Genomic DNA, 23,152 nt, shown 5'->3' with positions numbered 1-23,152 from the left:
TTTGTAGTCATATGTATGGGTGCTGGGGTAGGGTAGCTAAAGATAGTATTCCCCTGGACTCTGGCAAGGACAGGATTAACTGGTCAGCTGGCGCATGACAGCCTTTCATCAAACAGTGTTATAAAGGTGCTACTTGGCATTTTGCAGTGACCCCCTTGGTACTTTGTGGGTATCATTTACTCAGTAAGTATTTTTAATAAATGAAGGAGTAGAGAGCATTTTGTCAAACATGGTAATACAGAGTTTAAGGTATGTAACAATCTTGATGCAGAGGACCGATTTATTCATTTATGAATCAAGAATGTTCTTTTAAGACTAATTATTAGAGAACTCTCGTTGGACAAGAGACTGGTTTCCATGGCAGCACAGACAAGGAAGTGGGTCCTGGGAGAGTTAAAACAGTTATTTGCTCCTCTGAGGCTTCAGGGTATCGACACATATCATTCTTACAGACTTGCTTCTTGGAAACACTGGAGAGAACTCCTGCATTCTGTAGTAATTGGTGTATAGATTTTAAGGGAGCAGCAATTCAATAATGCCTCTATGCACACAGTAGGTGATGCATCAAATAAAATATACATCATCTCCACGTTTGCTGTGTTGTTCCAGAATTACTATGTATTTTAAGCATTTGTGTTCATCACACTAATGCCTCTGAATCAAAATGAATGCTTTTGAGGGAACAGTGTTCACAAAGACTTGGAGCCTCTTGTCTTACTTTTTCTAAAGTCTATCCCCCCGCACATTCTATGAATCAGCCTTAGTACTGATGGCTGCTTTAGTGACATCAAAGCATTACTGCATGCAAAGTTACCAATCCAGTGCCGTAGGATGGCAGGGATGTGCCAAAGGTGTATGTGAGGACTATGGAGATATAACGGTATGGGATCGATGGTGCAATGTAGGGGCATGTGTACAGAATCACATGCTACTGAAAAATTGGTGCTCAGAGCATTACCTATGATGCTATGTAACAATGGGATATTGAGTATGTGGGTATGTTTCATTGTTTACACTTCTAATAATATTTTTAATTCAAGATATAATGGAACATTTAACATGATCTATGAAAGTCTAATTCACAGACCTTAGGTAACAGTAATCTAATAGTCCTAAAGGGCCAAGAAACATTTCCCTTGACTCTGATTCCCCCTGATTTGCTCAAATATATACTAATGGTGAACAAGGATCGTATTTCATCTTCTTTTTACTCTCTGGGCTAGCCATAGAGCTGGACCTATAGTGTAAATTCACTAAGGGTTTATTAAACAAATGATTGAATGAGCAAATAAATAAGTGAATAAAAAGCTAGACATGAGGATGCTCTTAAATAAAGTTAATCAGTAAGTACCAACAGTACAGCTTTTGTTCTCTGGTAGTTCTGGCAAGATATCATCTCTTTCCAACCATGGAACTAGTGAGTATGGTGCAGTCTATGTAAGAATATGCATGTGGCAGTAACAGCCAGCAGAGCCCTGGCGAGATGCAAGAAAGCAAGAAGCTTCTTCAGTAAACTACTAAGAACCAAGAATCGGGAGATGACAGACAGAACATGAGAAAAGACCAGCTGAGCAGCAGCAGATAATTACATCAGGACAAGAGAGTTAGAATGAGAACTGGATCAGACGGTGATAACTCTAGGAAGGACCTAACTCCTCTGCCTGGTGAACTGGATCCACGTGCCTACATTAGGAGAAACTGACGGTTTAGATGACACATTACTATAAGTTCAATCACACACCATCATGATTTCATTAACAGTAAGGTATTTGTAAACAGTTACGTAGATTTTCTGAACATATATGCACAGTCCAAATATTTTAAACATAACCACCTCTCTAGAAGGTTTGAATCAGGTTTTTCTCTTGTAATATTCTTCACCATTAGTCCATCTCAAATTTTATAAAACAGTTCAAATGGATTGAGGTGCTCTCCAGGGTAAGTGTCTCTGGCTAAGTATCCATAGGTTTCAATGGGTAGCATCAGTCAGCTGCATTTGACCACAGTCCAGAGTTGTGTGGTGGCAAAATGGTTTTCAGAACTAGGGAGGTTGAGGTTTTGGATCCAGAGGAATGTTTCTTGTTGGTAGGAATTAGTCATGTTTGTGTCCCTGACTTTATTTTATTTTTGTTTCCATTGCTTATCAATGTTTTTTGGAGTAGCATATTCTTTTGGGGTGGGAGGATTGGGGACTATGTTAATATCATACATCAAGTTACAATAAAGATCTGCTGTCCTGGGTTGTGTTCTTTCTCATTAAGGTGACTGTGTAAGTCTCAGTTGTCATTTATTATGTGTGGAATTCATAAGTTAACATTCAAGTTCAGCCTTACTTCTAAGTTAATAGCTATATATCATGAGGTGAAACATAAATAGGTGATGTATACTTTATATTTTTGTCCAAAAAGAACCCAGTTCTCCTATTAGAATTCCCTATTCCTCATTAACACAGTAGACGGGGAACATAGGGGAAGAGTGAGAAAAATAAACTGAACATGGAGGAAAAGTCCAAGATGAAATCCATGGCTTACAGAAAAAGGAAGGTCAAGTGGAAAAAAGGAGAACTGCTATTTGGATATTTTGGGGTCTCAATCTGCGTTCACTTATTACCATTTTTGCTGATAAAGGAGAAAATGAAGTCTTTCTTTAGCGATGGTTCCTCTCAATACTTTCAAATAGCATCAAATAGTATAAATGAATGTGCTTCATTACAATAAGTAGTTATATTATCAGATTATTTCATAGAAGTCATCAAATAAAATGTGTGGCTCTAATGTGCACAATATATGTATTTCCTAACTGGTATTATGTGTATTCATTCATTCATTTATTTACTGAAAACCTATACACCTACATATGTCAACTCTCCTCTGTGCAACAGAGATGGGGAATCAAAATGATAGTGGGGAATCATGGAACTTACAATCTAGCTTTATTCAGTCCTAAATAGATATAATCTTTATTGTTTAATAAAATATTGGGATAAAAAGCTGTAACACGCCCCAAACATCAAGGTTTAACAAATATCTGAGATAATAAAGAGCAAACCATTATCAAGCTAAGTATTTTACTTATTAAGTTCTCTTCTTTTTGACAAGCTATCTTCCCAATGTTTTATTACCTTAATAATCATTAATAATGGGAATTGAAGAAATAACAATAAATCTAGTTTTGAGAAAGTGTTATATTTATTTAGACCTTTCTGACTAATTTAATAAATACAAGGAAAAAGTGCAAAAAATTAAAAATTTTACATTGTAGTTTCATATTTGTGTATTTTTAAATACAAATTTTTTCCACAAGACTACAAACTCCTTGAAGCTCACTGTTATATCTGTCTGGCACATTGTAGTTACTAAATAAAATGTTTTGAATAAATGACTAAATGAACAAATGAATGAATAAATGAATGAAATATATTATAAATCACTCAGAATGCAGTTATTTTAGCCAACAGAAGTTGAAATCAAACTTTTTATTAGTGGTTTTAGAACCAAAAAAGTACTTTTCAAGCTCACATTTACCCAAGACCTTAAGTAAAAAGATTCTGCTAAGATTCAGCTGGATTCTAACTTAAAAGTTCCCGAAAGTCATCTTCTCTTGTTTCTTCTTTGTTCTCTGTTCTCAGCCATTTATTACATCTCTGACCTCCACTGTTCTGCCCTTATTAAATATCTTCTACTACTCTCTTTTTAAAGAACATTTCAGCTTCCAGTAGTGGTAGAATTATTTCTCCTGGACATACTTCCACCAATAAGTATCATTCCCCCTTTGTTTTATTTGGATGTCACAATACTATTTGGTTAAAATTAGATGAGTCAAAGTTGTGGGGTAGAACCACAGTTAAACATAAAAAACATTTTGAGTGTCAGCAGAATACCATCATGTAAATTTTAAAAACTTCAATTTTTTGCACATCTGAAGCTCACCGATTTTCTGGAATAGGTAGTGAACTGATATACTCTTCTATACACTTGTTACTGGGAAATTATAATGTAAAATATTATGACTGATGTAACAATGTTTTGAATATTCATTGGTATAACTGCACAATTTGATTTATTGGTATCTACTCTAATTATGGTAAATAAAATGGTAAGAATGGTGTCATTCAGAAATTGAATGTATATGTGTTTGAAAATAACATTGCATATTACACAGTAAGCAAAGCATAAATTACCAAATATTTTCCCAGTTAAATTTCATTTAATAGGATTAATGCCAACCCCTACAAGTTTTGTAGCACGCTTCTCAAATCAAATATTTTTAGTATCCATGTAGTACTTGAAAGAAAAGTAACTGAGAAGTAGAATATCTCAGATATCAGAGTTGTGCTTATGTTAAATCAAACAAAAAAACAGAAAACTCAAAATGATTCCTTCTCCTGCCTCCAGTGGAACATTTAATAGTGTTATAAGTCAATCACTTGAGGATTGAATTTTAATATTAGTGTTAGGATATCAAAAAGTATTTCAGCCATCTTTTAAAAAGTATCTCCACCAAAGGAAAATATTCATAGAATGTTGTTCTCGTAACGAAAGATAATTCTATGTGATTTTAGGTAAGTTTAGTAGATAGAAGTTTCTAAAGTTTTAAATTATTGTAACAGAATTAGGACACGGTCATTTAAAAGGTTCTCAGTTCATCATTTTGGCTTTTTGAAGTACAACCATGACATAGTATTAATCATTAGGAATCGATATGGATACCAGACTTTTATGAGAAATACGTTGGTTGACCTTAATAAACTTTGGGTGTGTAAATACAGAAATATTTGTACAGGCAATTTTCTGCTGAATCACATTTCCTCTATGCACATTCTCCTATCACCATATATTTTTTTAACAAAGTATACTAAAGGTTTGATGTGATAGCAGTTTTCACAAAGAAACACTTTAATTGCTTCGCAATGCTTATTTCTGTATCTAATTATTGAATCGTCACTATCATCATTGTGATTAATCAGCACTTATTTGTTTTGAAAACTTTTCACTTTTATAAATAACCTTGTAATGAACAAAGATTTTTTCTTAGAATAGATTCCCACAAAAGGAATTGCTGGATTAACAGGATTGAAAATATTTAAGGCTGTTGATAAATTCTGTATTTTTGGAAGCAACCAGAAAAGGTTTTCTGTGCAAGAATTGTAATAAGAATCAGCAACTAAACTGAATTCATTCATCTAATTTAAAATTATAGGTAGCCTCCAATTTGCCAGTAATGACGCAAAGTTATTTTCTGAGGCGTTTGTATTAGTTTTGATATATACGTATTTAGTCATGAAAAAGGGTGTTACAAAGTTTTCCGCTGCTCAAAGAAGCAGATTTAATCTTTAATATAGCTAAAATATGTCAATAACAAATAATGGCTTAGACTGTTTCTAAATGTTGAGTTTCCTATTCTTTGTTTTTACTCTTTCCTCTTTTATGTTTTGAATGTTTCCCTGTGAGGGCCAACACTCAGAACTTCATGGAGATCAAATTCTAAGCTCCAAAGTGTCTTCTACCTATTTGAGCACAAGCGCTAGAGAAAAGGAAAAAGTGTGTGGGGAACTGGAAGAAGGCTCCTGGGATGCTGAGTAGAGCCTTCTAGGACTTAGTACTTCTTGATAAATAACAGAGGGAAGTCCAGGAAGAGAGCAGTGGAAAGAGGGAGAGCAAAAGTCAGACAAACTCTGATGAATCACACATCAATGTTCAAAAAATATATATTAAATCCAAGAAGGTCACTGGTGTCAGGGGAAACATTTTGTTGTTGTTGTTGTTGTTGTACAATACATACTAGAACACTTTTAGTTAATTCAAAAGATGTAAATATTCAAACAAATTAAAATGATTTTATATTATATATATTTATCTTCTAGGAAACAGAAGATTATTTACTGGAAGAAAACCTCCGTTTAGCTCAAGAGTCTCAAAAGGCACAGGCTACTTTCTTAAAAGAAAAGAATAATTATTTCGACTCATATGATAAACAGCTAGCACTGGTTGCTTCAGTTAGAAATATGAAAGAGGTATTGGTTTTTATAACTTTTTAGAAAATAGCGTTTTACTTGACATGTGCACTGCAAAACTAAAAAGTGGTCAGTTTGGGGGTCTCTAATCTGATGGTGATCCTTAAACCACAAAATCATATGTTTTCTTTTTGTAAAGTTTTGTTGTATATTATATTGACCTTTTAAAATTGAATTTTGAAAGCATATTTGAAAATTGAAAATAGCTTTTAATCTATCACTTTATACTAATTTACTTTTAATTACTATGACCAAGAATACCAAATTTTTTTTTAGTTTGTGGATTTGAATATGTTATCATAGACTTCAAATTTCAATTCTAACTGTAACTGGCTTCCTATCATAGCCTGTAAGTCTTCCTTTTGATATATGCTCTCCAAATATTGGTTTCTATTTTCTTATTAGATATGGGGAATAATTAGAAACCTGAAACAACAGTTAAGCCTCTCTGGTTACTGGAAATAACTGGGAATTCTAAATATATGTTGTAAAATCATCTGTAATGGTAAAAATGGAAAAGTAAAACATACAACATGCCACGAATCAAAAAGGAAGGAAAAGTTCCATTACTGGAGTGTTAAGATGCAGCCATATCCTCTGTATTCGCTAGATACTTACTGACAAGAAAAATTATTTTCCTTTGAATCTTTGTTTTCCTCCAGGATTCAAATTTCAGAAAATAGAGTCATGATATATATATATTTTTGTACTATTTTGCTGTACTATAAATTAGTAGTTTAGAATTCCAGTGCTATACTTATTCCTTATTTTTATGAATTATTGGGAAGGCAAAAGTTTGGGGCCTGAGTGCAAGCTCTACCAATCACTAGCTCAGTGATTTGGCAAGTTATTTACACTTCCCAACCTCAATTTTCTCATCTGTAAAATAAGATTTACCTCACAGGGTAATTGGTAAGAAATAAAAAAGAAACATCCGTAATAAGTCACTTTGAAAACAGAGGATACTATGCAACTGTAAGTAACTATTACATTCATCTTATAAACTTATAATGTTGATTTAAAACTCCTCTGTGTTCCTCATTCATCTACTCTCATGAGATTTAAAGCTTCTGAATATATTGGGAAAGAGAAAGATATGTTTTTCTCTTTAAAAATTGTATTGAAACAATGGCAAGAAGAAGCTATATCAAGAGATATGTGTGTTTGGGAAAGAACTGACAATACACTTATTTGCCAAAATCATAGTGTCCTCACACGATTGTGCAGGACCCAAAGAAAGGGCATCTATATATCCATGAAACATTTGTACGATTACTTCATACATTTGACATTGTTATTGAGGTTAAACTTATCTTGTTTGCTGCTGGTAACCGAGGAGGAGAAAACAATCAGTGTCTATACTGTATTTCCTTTTCTATCAGAGGGAAAACAAAAATAAATTGTATATAAACTTCATATCAGTCTGTACAGAATCCTTTGGTGGCTAATGTCAAATATGTTAGATACCTGTGTAAATAGTGGAGAACTCATGCCTTTTAAGAGAGTGCCCTAACATCGTATTTCCATAGTAAGAACAAAATTGTCTCAATCTCATTTTCGGAATTAAAGCAAATCTTGATGCAAGATACAAGGAATGAGACCCTGGTATGAACAGACAGGCAATAGAGAAGGCCAGGAGATCGGGCTTGTGTTTGTGATCCCTCAAACGAATCACTTCTAGCACACCTGTTTCAGGGAAACTTTCAAAGATTTATTTGTACTTCCAGTCATTTTTCATTTCCATCCTTCAGCGATGGAGGTCATTAAGTGCAGGCTGCCCTTGTCAGTGTCATGTAGGATCAATTTGCTGCAATGGACAGAGAGGCCTTATTGATGCTGTTAAATCTGTCAGTGAGAAATCGTATGTCATTAGTGTCTAATGCACTGCTTACAGAATGGAATATGGCCATCAAAAATGAGAAAACCCTTTAATATTTTAGTCTATTTCTTTGATATTGCAGAATTTCCCATGTATTGGGTTTTAGTCCTTTGACCAGTTTAGTTTGGGGTACATAAAAACACCATTCAACCTCCGATTCCCTTGTTGAATTCCCTTTCACATAAAATGGATCTCACTTTTAAGAATATCGTGTATTTTCCTATTTTAGACTAATTTTATTGATTCTGGACATGAATTACTTTTGTCATGGTAAATAATAAGATTTTAATCATTTCACTTTTTAGGGAGTATTATTCTGTCTACACAAATTACACATCCTCATACTTCTCTGTATCTTTAGTCCAAGAGTAGCAAAGAAATCTTAATGGAAGGGTAAAACAAATTGAAAATAATGTCTCCGTCCCTAACACAATTTTACATACAGATGTCTCAAATGTTAGAATGTTGTAGTATTACTCTTGATAATACCAGTCTTCTTTATTCCCGTGTGTTTCCTGATACTTTCCTATACTTTTAAAATTTGCAGTGATGTGTATTTTCCCTTTAAAAATCAGAAAGAGGATAAAGCAGTTAGGCAAAATTCATATTTGTCCTGTTCATAGGTAATGATAGAATAGAATCCAATCTAAAACTTCACCGATGTCAAAATTAAAAATAACTCTAGAAATGAATGAAGGGGAAAACCTGAAAAACAGATTGTACTTCTACATAAATATCAACATTTTCATTATTTTCATAAAAAATTTTCAATGTTTTTTTTTATTTGTTTATTCCTTTTTCAATATGTTTTTAATATTTTCTTTGAAAAATACTGGGCTGGCCAGTTAGTTCAGTTAGCGAGAGTGCAGCCTTATAATCCCAAAGTCATGGGTTCAGAGATGAGGAACCTTGACGGGGTCAGGGTGGTGGGGAGGGGAGCAGAGTGATTTACCACATTTTTGGTAAAGTAGAAGAAAAGTAAGCCTAAGACACAGTTGTCTTAACCTGCATTCAAATATCTTCTCCATCAGACCGTAGATGAGCATGTGCTGTGATTTTTATTTTTATTTATTTTTTGGTGGGGGGCATGTGGGGTGGACCAATAGTTGTTATGTAATAAGAGTAACTGTCATGGATATGTTCAGGTGGGAGTTCGTCTTTAAGTGACTTGGGCCTGTGAAGAAATCATATACAGACATGAATCAGAGTAATATTCTGGAGCAGTGTGATGGGCTATAGGGGACACTTCTGAGCCTCAAAGAATTCAAACCCTACTCATTTATTTACTCATTAATTCTTTCTTTCTTTCACTTATTCAAAATAAATTATTCATCACCCATTGTACTGACAAAAATACTATAGAAGGCACAAGAATATGCCATTTCATCTTTGCTTCCATGCTGAAGGCTGTGATCCCCAGAGTTCAAGGGATTATTTTCCCCAGGACATAGCATAGAATGAGAGCTCTTCAGCATTGTCTCTTTTCACCCCACCAAAGGGAAGAAAGATGTATTTTTGCTGTTTAATCCACATAGCATGGGTCTCATTGGACAAAATTTTCATCTTACATTCTCAAAAAATTGTATCATCAATAGATTTTACTAGTTTTCTCTTCCCTCTTTCATCAATTTTTGAACACAATTTCCTCTAATGCTCACTTGAGATTGACTTGGTGAGGAGTCAAAGCCAATTCTAGTAATTAAAAAAAAATTTTCCCAGGGAAATGTAAAAGCTGTTTTAGATCTTTCTTCTATAAGTATTTTGTATTGCTTGTTATCATGCATCGATTAAAAGTGTGCTTTCGGTGGTGATTTCTGTGTGCTTGGTTTAGTGTAGATAGTAATTTATTTCTTTGATCTGAAAACAATTACATTTTTCAATAGTTTTTAAAAAATAAATGCTATTGATGGACATTTGGGCTATTGTAAAGAGTGCTGCGATGAACACTGGGGAACAGGTATACCTTCGACTTGATGATTTCCATTTCTCTGGGTATATTCCCAGCAGTGGGATAGCTGGGTCATATGGATCTATCTGCAATTGTTTGAGGAACCTCCATACCATTTTCCATAGAGGCTGCACCATTTTGCAGTCCCAGCAACAATGTATGAGAATTCCTTTTTCTCCGCAACCTTGCCAGCATTTATCGTTCACAGTCTTTTGTATATTAGCCATCCTAACTGGGGTGAGATGGTATCTCAGTATGGTTTTGATTTGCATTTCCTGGATGTTGAGTGATGTTGAGCATTTTTTTTCATGTGTCTGTTGGCCATTCGTATATCTTCCTTTGAGAAATGCCTATTTAGTTCTTTTGCCCCTTTTTTAATTGGGTTACTTGTTTTTTTCTTGTAAAGTTGTTTCAGTTCCTTGTATATTCTGGATATTCAGATGAGTGGATACAGAAAATGTGGTGTATCTACACAATGGAATACTACTCTGCTATAAAAAAGAATGAAATACTGCTATTTGCAACAACATGGATGAACCTAGAGAGAATTATACTAAGTGAACTTATAGTAAGTCAGGCACAGAAAGAGAAATATCACATGTTCTCACTTATTTGTGAGAGCTAAAAATAAATAAATACACAAATAACCTGGTGGGGGGTAGGGAAGAAGACACAACAATTTCAATTCCTTGAAATTGATACAAGTGAACAGAAAGGACATTGTTTGGAGGGAGGGGGAGACGGAGGAGGGGGGAGGTTTCGGTAATTGGCCACAATAATCAACCACATTGTATATCGAAAAAATAAAATAAAATTTTAAAAAATATATCATCTTCTAAAGAAAGAGAAAATAAATAAATAAATAAATAAAGATAAAGAAATGTTATTGTGTATATTTAAGGTATACAACATGATGTTATATGATACATATATATGATAAGGTAGTTACTATAGTGGAACTAATCAACATATCCATCTTCTCAACCTTGTACACTGTTGGTAGGAATGTAGATTGATATAACCATATGGAAAACAGTACGGAGGTTCCTAAAGAAATTAAAAATAGAACCACCGTATGATACATCAATTCCTCTTCTGGGCATATACCCAAAGGAAATGAAATCACCACCTTGTAAAGATATCTACATTTCCATGTTCACTGCAGCACTGTTCACAATAGTTTCAACCTATAACAACTATTTGAAGACCCTGCCAACGTCTCTGCCTCCTTTTCTTAGAACACAGGCATGTGCATGTACACACACACACACACACACACACACACACACACACACTTGTTCTAAAGGCGTCACCACACTTCATAGATGGTTAAGCTTGCATTAAATTTCTATGTTCCTTCTTTGAAGAGCTCTCCTGAAGAGACCTTCAAAGAGCTTTTGTGATTCCTGAGACAAGAGTCTAAGCTGGTAGTCTATTGTTTTATTCCAGTGAATCTCCCTTCCGTTATCCAAACTCCATGAGGAAAACACCAAAAACCAGGAGTTTATTTGTAGCTAATATTTTAGAGAGGTAAACTTGGCTTAAATCAGGCCAATTTTTCACTCTAGCACCAGTTTTGAGTGAATTGTAGATTTATGTATCTTTTATGCATTTGGAGGATTTTTCTTCCACTGGAGTTGCATAGCACTGAACAGCTTTTTGATGTTAGCAATACCTAAAAAATGATTTATAAAGTGTAGTGATGAATCCCTGGTATGTCAAAAACACTCAAAGTAAAATTTTCGTTGGTTTTTCACTGCATTTCAATGGTCCTCCAATGAAGGCTATTTTGTCGTGAAAGGGATGTCTGGGTGTCTGGCAATGTCTGCAGACATTTTGGTTGCTCCTGGAATCTAGTAGACAGAGGCTAGGGATGCCGCACAGGATAGCCCCTCATGCACACATGCGAGTGCTCTGTCTCTCTCTGTCTCTCTCTGTCTCTGTCTGTCTCTGTCTCTCTCTCTCTCTGTTTCTCCAGCCCAAAATGTCAATGGAGCTGAGGTTAAGAAACACTTATATACAAAGAGAGACAGAAAGGAATGGAGAGAGAACATATAGTGTCATATGTATATGTAATGTATATAACATGAAACACTGTATACTCTATCTCCTTCTTAAAGATTTAAACTGCATTTGCATATTTAAAATTCTGAAAAATATCATCTTAAGAAATCTTTTAACTTTGTTAACCCTGAATTTCCTATTGTCTACTTAGGAAACCTACTTACAACTGATTGACTTAGTATTTAGTGGGTTACACCTTGGAAAATGTTATTTATATAGAAGAAAATTTCATATCACAAATTTACATTTGTGAAATTCTGCTGATATATAACTTTAATAAAGAACTAAATAAAAGTTTTCTTTTTTTTGTCCATAAAGCCTTAGAAAAATTTGGAATATTTTTAAAGAAATAGGTTATGTTCTTTGGAATTCATACACATTCAGAATGCTGATTTTTCTAATGCAAGTGAAGCTATAAAATAAACTAATATTGTTTTTATCACTCAAAACCATTTTTTAAATCACAATAAAACAAGTAAAATGTTCATTGTATACACCTCCTATGATACATATATTTTCTACTATGATTTGTCTAATACATGACTTACAAATGCAATTGACTTTCAGGTCTGTGGAAGTATCTGTTGATTTTTTTTTTAGTTTCAAACTGTGCACATATAATACACCACAATGACGCAGACATTTCAGAAGATTTTTTTATGATTATCTTTTCCCAAATCTACAGAGCTATATCTTACAGTCATTTATTAAAATAAGCATTAATAAGGAAAATGCATATTCATATGCTAAATATTTTCTTTAGTCATTTGTACTTTCTTCAGTTTAACACTTATTGATGGTGGAGTGGAGTACCTATGGACAACTTATTTAATTCTTTTGAATTTCTGAAAATAGAGAATATTAATATCTCCCTAGCAGGATTGTTATAAAAAATACATAGTTATAATTAACATTTATGAAGCACATACTATGTGCTAGGCACTTTGTTAGCTTTTATATGTAATCTTATTTAATTTCCTCAACAGCTCCATAAATCATAAATATATATCTTAAATATAAAGCACCTAGAACAGTTTTTCACTAACTGTATATTTTGCCCATAGAAAATATGACTACCAGTATTCTTATTACACTTTGGATAAATATATGTCCCTCAATTCTTGTATTAAATCTTGGTGTAGTTATTGATTATAAAATGACATTCTAGTCTTTGATTGGTATTGAATAGTTGATACTGCCTGGGAATATGGGATGAATTATGGGTAAAAAGGGCAGGCAGGTAAGGTATAAGTGACATTATGGCAATCAGTTAGAAAAACATGCAGATGCTGTAAGGAATAGAGTCATGGCAAACACCTAAAGGCCAGGTAAAGCTGACAGAGGGTTAAAGAATAAAAAATCATGTATATACATATACAAATGACCTGGCATGAAGGATAGAGTTATTAATCATACATGGGTTAGAGGGAGTTAATCCAAATCTTATACTACCAAACACCAATTAGAACATATGTACTTATAAAAATATAAGTATATATTCACCATAGTTACAACACTTTAAAATCTCCTAGAAATACCCCAATATGAAATATGTCATTAGAACCTATATGAAGATATGTGCAAAATTTTACAGATGGAGAAGATAATAAAACAACATATGCCTTGACAATACTCAATATTTTATTTCAGAGGGACCTAGCATCTTCCTGTTGTAATTTTAAAGCAATTTCAATCAAACTAGAAGGATATTCTTTCAAACCTGATAAAATAATTCTACACTGATACATGAAGATAGACAAAAAATTATGGAGGAAATAATGAAAGAACATTTGTTCTAACTTGTTCTGAAACAAATAATAAAGCTACAATAAGCTGTAACATGTTATAAGAATGTCAGAAAGTTTAGTGCTATCATACAGACAGACCAGGAAGAAGTTCTAATTTGAAAATCAATTTATTATTCAAAAATGTGGAAATGCATATAAATGGAAACACAATATTTTTAACACAGTGGTGCAAGGCCTATTGTATAATTTTTTAAAATAACAGATAAATCCTTCTTTGTTGCATGCCAAATAATACAAATGCATTAAAGAGTTAAATATAAGCATAAAATGTAGTTGAATATTTATCTGATCTTGGTTTGGGAAAAGTTTTTTCCAATGTAATGAAAATAATCTATAGATTTGCTGACATGAAAATTAGAATATCTGTAAGTTTAAAAATATGGGGAAATATTTTTTAACATCTGTGACCCAGATGGAGTGCTATTCTAAAATGCTTAAAAGATCACTTCTCTACCAGGAAAATGGAAAAAGTACTCAGACATGTATTGTTTTGGTATGTGTTGTATTTATTGAATATTTAAAGAAATACAAAGCAATTGACAAGCAAAAGGGAGGGAAGCATTCTCAGCAGTAATAAAAGAAATGTAGTTAAACAACATGATAGCATTTTCACCCACCAGATTAGCATAATATTTTACAATGTTAAGATCTATTTGTTGCAAGAAAAAACTGAAATTGGCACTTTCACCACTGGTAATAATATATTTTGAAATGCTCTCTGTGAAGAAAAAGTTGACAATATATAAGCAAGAGCCTTAATATTTAAGTACTCTGTTTCTCTAGGGTACATTACCAAAATCTGCACAAATGGTGTTTTCAGCAAAGATCCGGTTATAAAATAGGCAGTACAGTGTAGAGGAGAGCCAAATCACCTGGGTTTGAATCCTGCTCTGCTGCTTACTACTAGCTGGGATTTTGAGCAATTCATTTACCTCTCTGAGCCTTTGGTTCCTTGTCTACAGAATGAGAATAATTGCAGAACTTAGTTCATACAGTATTCCTGGCAACTAATTTAATATGTGTAAAGCTCTTAGAACAGTATTTGGCACACAGTAAGTGCTATATATATTTTATTTATATTTTTGTTATTAAATGAGATTATGCAGAATAACTTCACAGATTGTTTCATATATAAATGGACAATGAGACTCAAAACTAGCATTATCATCATTATTTGTATACTATCATAAAATAACTTCTACTGTGGCAATGGAATCTTTACAGAAATAAACTTGATTGCCCTTTGTTAAGAAAGATTTTACAAAATCAAAATACATTGTAAAATCATCACTTTTGGTTAACCAACAGTGACAAAGACAACGGAGTAGCTCAATTAAAATAAATAATTATTACTAACAATAAACTTATAAACAATGCAGTGATCAAAAGATTTAGTCACTGTTTTTCTCTCCTATAGCAATGAGAAAAAATGTATTTTTAGCTAATTTATTATATTAGTATGTTAATATGTGTGTTCAAATTTAAGAACATTCAATTTACAGCATATTAAACAAGTTAGGAATGATTATTTGTATTTTCAAAAGATTCTTACCTTATGAGTGGCTCTAATAACATATTGAGTCCCGTAATTACTTCAGTTGTACTCAACTAAGTAGGATTTTGTTTTTATCCAAATTTTTAAAGAACATGTTTTACACAAAGCAAAATGTGCTCTAATTATCCATATTCTGTGTATACCTGCATAAACTTGATTCTCCTATTAAGGAAGAAGTTACTTGATTTGGGCAGGTTCCTTAAATCATTCACTAGGCACAACTTCACAAGTTATTTTTTTCTGTTTTCTTGAAATGGACTTTGAATAAACTAAGAATACCTCAAAAAGATAATAATAAACAATTTACCTATACACTTTGACCCTTTAAGAGTTTTTTTCATAAGTAACAATGGAAAAATGTGAACAGACAGGCATTAAAAATATTTTCCTTTAGCATCTGAAGGGTAACTCTCACAGCATTCCTATCAAAGTAATGCTCAATATGACAAATTTTCTTTTTTTAAATCTTGTACTATTCTGTCATAATAAATCACTGAATAAAAACAACACATGTACACAGCCAATACATTATCTGAGAAAAAGAAAGATAATAATGTAGTGAATAATATAGTGTTTAGAATTTTGTAAAACCGTGTCAGATATAAAATCCTTTTCTAATTATTTCCTTTGGTGCCGGGTATCAGAATTGTGTGGTCTTTCAAGGAAAAATCCTCATTTTAAAGAAAGAGATATGCAATACTCATAGTTTATTGAAAGAAGTATATAAAACAAAGCTACTTCCTGCATGATGTACACAAAAAAGAGAAAAAAATGTTATCTGTAAAAGCAGAAAAGAATTTGGCTTGCTTGACTTTTTGTATCAAGCATGCTACAGCAATCTTTTGATTCTAATATGAAACTATAGTAAGGATCATTGCACTAATGCATGAGGATTTGTGATAATGTTGCAGAAATTTTACTGTCAAAACTGAACTGCAGTGTAATGACTTTTGTTATCATGGTTTCTAATAACTATTCAGCATGAATTGACCCTACATATGTTTTGCTGCAATAATGTGTCAGTAACTCAGAAAGCTAAAAAGAAAATAAAAAACAGTGAACATAATGCTACATATGACTTCATGCGAACCTTTACTATTAAAATTATTAAAACAATTATAACACTCACTCTGCAAACTATATAATCATGTGGAAATAAAACCTTAGACACATTGTAGCAGTTCTGGCCAAATAAATCTACAAAATACTTTACAATAAAACACACTTTCCTCTGTTCAATCTGGGCACTAGTTACTAACTGGTTTCTTACTACTTGGGTGTCTGTTTCTCTCTGCTGTAGGGAGTCTTTGACATGTATCCCTTCCTCCTGCAATGTGTTAGTTTTTTCTCCCATTTATGGGATCTTTTTATTTCTTTTGTTCTATATTTTGGCATCTCTCCCTCTTCCCTGCAGTATATTTTTATTTCAGCATCTCCTCATTGCACTAAATAAGAGAAAAGAAAAATGGTTACTGTCCTACATAGCAGGCACAATGCTAAACATTTAGAACGTGTGTAAACTGTTGAGCAGTGCGCCTACCATACCGTAAGTGCTCAGACAATTACAGATAACATTATCATCATTTGCTATTCTTATTTATTTCCTTAAAAACTCTATAATAAACTACTGGGAATATTCCCATTTTTCCTCAGAAAACTAAACTATTGTATTTGTTTGCTAAAGTCCCACAGACTAGGTAGTTTAAACAACAGACATTTATTGTCTCACAGTCTGGAGACCAGAACTCTGAGATCAGGGTGTCAGCAATATTGACTTCTTCTGCAGGCCTTGAGAGAATGAGCTGTTCTAGACCTCTCTCCTTCACTTGTAGTGGCCATCTCCTTACTGTGTCTTCACGTCGTCGTCCCTGTGTACATGTCTGTCCAAACCTCCTCTTCTTATAAGGATGTCATTATATTGGATTAGGGCTCACCCTAAAGACCTCATTCTCACGTAATCACCTCTGTAAACACCCTATCTGCAAATAAAGTCATATTCTGAACTACTGGGATTAGGACTTTGACATATGAGTTCGGGATGGAGGGAAACACAATTCAGCCTATACAGGTACTTCATTGTACCTTTAGGCCACTGTTCTTGTAAGTGGGAACCAGTGCCAGGATTCAAACTTAATTCTATGGGCTTTCTGCTATTCCACAGATTCTACTATATTCTTTTTTTCTACCTTGCCCAGCCTATAGCCATATATGGTGTTTCATCATCTTTCTATAAATACAAAGTATTTCAGTTATATGTACTTTGTAATACCTGTGGTATTGGTCATGAGTATAATTAAGCAATACCTAGTAATGAAATACTTTTTGAGGGAGAAATTTAAGATGTTACACAAAAAGTGACAGATCATTTATGTTTCTGATCAATGGTCACAGATCCAAGCAGAAAACCTTTCCCACTAAAGGAATTTTAAAATTCCCCTCCCATTGCCTCAGACCGTAGAAAATGTAATGCCAGATAGATGATCTTGATCCACAGAGACTACAACAGACAGCAGGATGAAAATTCAGGGTTTACATGTTTTTTAAAAAATGAAGAAAAGAAGAAAGAAAGAGGAGCAGCTCCAAGTAGCAACCAGTATTTAGCAGAGAATGTAGAGGAAAGCAACACTTTCTGGAAAAAAATCTGATTATAGAGATATTCAGCTTGAGATTCTGGAAACTCGATAGCACAACTAGAGTTAAACTCCCACCCAACCCCACCCCACACACATACCTATACCTAAATAGATTAATCAAAAAGAAGTGTTTAAAAGTGCCAGGAAAGAATACTATAGAGAATATTATAATAATTAATGCTGACAAGATAGGCTACTGGCAAATGTATCACACAAAGAGGAGAATATCTACCAAACACAACACAGATTCAAGGGAAAAAATGAAGAAAGATACTAAGTGCTGATAAATAGAAACTCCCAATCTTAATAAAAAGCACTGAAATGTGGCAGAAAGCAAAGGGAGAATTATGGGACTTCCCCTCCCCAAATATCCTCCTGTATTGGAAGCCTGCGGGCTGAGATAAGGACCACTACATTGAATCCCCCTTCAGGCTTGAAGACCCAGTTTCTTAAAAGCAACATCTGCTAACTTAGATGGGTTCTTTCTTACCTGAAGATGTTAAGACTGGTGGTATCCCCCGTGGATATCTGGGAGCAGTCCATCTGAAGTCACTGTTGGAACTATGCCTGTGGGAGAGGAAGGCATGGGGCCACCCCAAATGAAAAGCTAGGTGACCTTGGGGCTTTTCTCTGATGATTGCTCACCAACATTCTAAATTTTAAGGATAGAGAAATAATTCCAGAAAGCATCCATTAGAAGAAATATACTGCCTACATAGAGAAAACATTACACTAACTTCAGACTTAATATCCACAACATTTTACTACAGAAGACAGTAGAAAAAATCTTCATATTTCTAAAGGACAAATTAAGGCACCCAAGAATGCTGTATCGATTTAAGTTATTGTTTATGCGATGGGAAGAGAAAGGTATTTTGGAATGAGCAAAACCAAACATAGATTAATTAGTAAGTTTTAAAAATCTAGATGGCCAATAAACATAGGCAAAATGTTTCTACCTCTCTAAGTCATATACATACAAATTAAGTGCAGATATAAGTTTTTAACTCTGTTTTTTAAAGATCAGTAAGACTGATTATACACAGTGGTAGTCAGAGAGTGTGTGGGAGAAGAGGCATTTACAGATGAGTTTCCTCATTCGTCTATCATCAAATCCACCAAACTACCATAAGTTGCTATCTTTCTTCCTGTTTAAACTGAAATACTTCTGCTCCTAATATAAATGAGACTCTTCACTTGTGCTCGGGATCCCGTCCTCTTTCCCTTCTCATAGTTATCTTTCAAACACTTTTGCCCGCCTTTTACCACCTCATTTTCCCTGCCCACTGGATTATTCCCATCATCATACAGCATGCAAACGTGCTGTAGTGTTTACCATCTCAAAAAAACCTGTTTTGATTCCATGTTCTCTAGAATACTTCATTTTTTCTTAAAATTTTTGCAAAGAGTGGTCTACATTTGCAGTCTCCCTTGATCTCATTCTCTTCTTTGAAGTGACCTCCACGATGTCAAATCCAACAGTGCATAGCTGGCCTCATCTTGCTCAACAGCTCAGCAATATTTGATCTCTGATGACCATTATCCTCCTTGAAGCACTTTTTCTCTTGGCCGTGACACCATGGTCTCCTGCTTTTTATCCCACCTCACTGGACAGTGTCAATCTCTTGTATTAATAGCTCCTACTCTGCTCAATTTCCAAATGTTGAGTACTCCAGTGCTTAGTGTAGATTCCCTTCACTTTTTACAAAATCTTCATTCCTTTTCTCAAGTGGATACCTAAATATGAACGAATCACGTAAGCATAATTTTAAGCAAAGGATACCAGACAGAGAAAATACGTACTGTGAGATTTTTTTTTTTTTTTTTTTTTTTTTGTCTATATAAGCAGGCAAAATTAATCTGTTGTGTTAGAAGTCAGGAGGGTAGTTACCTTGGATGGAAAGCAGTGACTTAAAGAGGGAATAAAGGGAGCTTTGTGAATGATGGTAGTGTTTTTTCCTGATCTGAGTTTAGTTTGTGAATAATTCATTGAACTATATACTTACAATGTGTATACTTTAATATGTCTGTATCTTAATTAAATTAAAACTTAAAATTATCCAATGGCTTACTGCCATCTTCAGAATAAAATTTCTAGTTCTTGCCCTGTCGCCTCAGACTGCATAATCCAGTCTCTTTCCCCCTCGGGTTACTCTCTCATTCACTTCCCTGTGTTCTAGCCACAGCCTAATTTTCGATCCTTAACGACTACACTTATTCCCAATACAGTGATCTTGAATTTGCAGATGCTTCCACTGTACATTATTCCCCAAATTTTGTATATCTGGCTCCTTCTTATAATTTAACTGCCAGACTAGAAGTCCCCTCTTCAAATAGCCTTCTAGAGGCCCTAATCTAAAGTTGTCCCCAGCCACCCACTGTCATGTCATCCTAGTTTATTTTCTTCATAACACTCAACACTCTGATATTTTATTTTATGTTCACTTTTTCATGGTCTGCTTCTGCCAACTAAATGTAAGCTCAATAAGAGCAAGGAACTTATCTTCTCCTTCATAGCCATTACTGTAGCGCCTAGAGAAGTGCCTGGCAGCAATTTCCTGCATGATCATTCCTGGTGGGGGGTCTAATAAAATGTTTACACATACCCACTGAGACAGCATTTCTATTTCTAGAAATATTTAAGAATATATTCTGAAAAATAGATATACATATAGTGATAATTGTTTAAGTATATAATAGAATTGATATACAATGGAGTATTATAGAGCTTTTAAAAGAAATGATATAAATAACTATGGTGCATATTTAAGTGAAAATCAAGATATAATTCAACATATACAAGTAATATATAAGTCCTACTTTGTATCCTCATATGTATTAGATTTTATTACAGTCATTTCTATCCATCTGTTGATCTATCTGGAAAGCTATATCCCAAATGTTAGCAGTACTCAGGCTTTCATACTTTTATTTGTGTATTTTATTTTTATGATGAGCATTTATTATTTCATGAAATAAAAATGTAAAACTATTTTTATGTTACAAAAAAAAAAATTAATAAGGATCCTGAAACAAGAAGTGGGCATTCCAAAATAAATGTCATGCAATTTTGAAAAAATGTGAGACACTCAGAAGAGAAATCTAGAAAAATCCAGATCAGACAAAATCCCAAGTATCCATGGCTCCCAATGTAAATACTTTTCACTGTAGTTCATTTGCTTTGGTTATTTTAAATATGTATCGTTCTCATTACAGAATGTGAGTTCAGTCATTGTCATAAGATCCTTTGTAAATCTTCAGTCTTGAGTAAATGCATCCTTTATAGGAATTGCTCTACCTTTAAACAAGGATAAGGTGGACCCTACATGATAATTTGAATCAATGTTGAAAGAAAAAAATAGGTAAAAACGCTACAGCATTCTTCAAAATTTAAAAATTAAAAAAAAATTGTTTTTCTATGGTGATGTCATACAATGCACTTAAGAAATAATGAAGGCACATTTTAATTTTCTTTTAGTTAGGGACGTCTTAAGTCAATACAAATTCGAGTTTGAATCCTGGCTCTGATAAGACATTGGAAAAGCCACCATTCAGCCTGCTTCCTCCAATGCTCTTTCATTTTTACTGAATAGAGGTACTGTGAAGATTATGTGAGGTGGTATATGTGGTAACCTACTGGCTATCACATAGTACACTCTCTTAAATATCTGTAGACAACAAGCTAAATAGCCCTCCTTATCTTGTGAAGTATTTCTTTATGGGCACCATCTTTAATTTCTTTTATTGCCTGAAATGCTTTAGAGAAGAGTATCTTCTACATTTGCTCTAAATTATTGTGTTTGCTTGCTTCTTAATCATGTTTTTAGAATGTAGCTTGTATCTCCTGATTACAAAAGTAATACGTACCCAATACAGAACATTTGAAAAACAAAACAAAACAAAAAACCAAATTTTATATCTGAACTTATTTAAAAGTATAGCCACCAAAACTAGAAGCAAGTATCTTAATGGCGAAACAAGGAAAAGGCAAAAGAATTTGTTTCAAGTGCTTGCTTGTCATACTCCTTTTAAGAATTTCCTATGGAAAGTTGGCAGTCTTCACAGCAGCATCACATTGTTGATTAATATTCTAATAAGAAAGTTTTCTTCCAGGTCTTTGTTTTGTGTGTTTATGTTATTTCATCTTTTAATTTTTGTCTCCTATTTTTACTAAGTAGATTTATAATTAATGACAGAAATGGTGAGAGCACTCTAAATTGCAGTTGACTAGATGGTCCCCAGGACCAGTGTCTGGAAGCTACATCAAAATATTAGTGCAACTTGAAATTCAAGCCTTAATTGTCCTTTGGTTGAACATTCAAGCATGTTGTGCATCCATCTACCTAAAAATAACGTGGCTGAGGTCATATTTCCCCAAGTTTGTCAATGAAAATGTGACAAAGAGCAGATTCCAAGACCTAAAAACGAGATGAATTATCACTATCATTTTTCCTTGTTTCTGTGTCCAGTAATACTGTCACAGGATACAATTTAATGGGGCTGGCATGATTTGCTACTCAGAAAACTATGTTGGCATTTCATAGCATACATACTTTTCCACGTGATTAAAATATGATTGATTACTTCTGGTATCTCCCCAGATAACCAACTAACCAAGTCAGATTTTTTTGCCTCTTTAAAATGCATAAATATTTTATATTTTAAAATTATTTTCATCCTAAAAAATAGCCCTTAAAATATATCAAAGACATTGATTTTCATATAGAAAATTGATTTTCTTATTCTTGTGATTTTATAGATAGACAGCTCTTTTTTGATTTTTCTGTTAAATGTCTACATGGCTAACTTATGCTCCTATGTCCATCCTTCTACCATGGATAGCTCACTCCGATCAGTGGTTTATGACTACTTTCTCCTAAAAGGCAATAGTGAAGAAATTATTTAACTCCAGCCTGCTTGCAGATCACTGTATAAACCTCTCCATTCAATAATTCACTATAATTAAATATATCTTGTCAGAGCATGTACTATTTCTCCTTCCCTGTCTTTCAGTGTAGCTGTTTATTTTCTAATCTTCTTCCTTAATTGATTTGAAGATTTATTTCCATATTTATGGTTCTCTGTTGATAATAGCTCCTGTTCTTTGTAATGTGTCTCTATGAATTTGTATCTTTTTTTTGCATTTGTCTTTATTAATCAAATTCATGTAAATTTGAAGCATTTTCTCTATCTTTAATGCCATATTTTGTCTCTTGCCTTCAAATACATAGCCAGATTATGTTTCTTACTTG

At 33.6% G+C, this 23,152-nt stretch overlaps 1 protein-coding gene across 1 annotated transcript in view; it reads left to right on the top strand.

The window, feature by feature from the left end:
- The window catches only part of CCDC178 (coiled-coil domain containing 178), a 452,087-nt gene that overhangs the window by 282,816 nt on the left and 146,119 nt on the right, over nucleotides 1-23,152 (top strand). Inside the window, exon 18 of the mRNA XM_063077500.1 lies at nucleotides 5,864-6,013. Coding sequence (XP_062933570.1) covers nucleotides 5,864-6,013 — 150 coding nt within the window. The remainder of the gene's footprint in view (nucleotides 1-5,863; nucleotides 6,014-23,152) is intronic.

This window comes from Cynocephalus volans, chromosome 13 (genome assembly GCF_027409185.1).
Source record: "Cynocephalus volans isolate mCynVol1 chromosome 13, mCynVol1.pri, whole genome shotgun sequence".
Taxonomy (NCBI): domain Eukaryota; kingdom Metazoa; phylum Chordata; class Mammalia; order Dermoptera; family Cynocephalidae; genus Cynocephalus; species Cynocephalus volans.
Note: the sequence above shows the minus strand (reverse complement) of the source record. Positions and strands in the feature narration are given on the sequence as shown.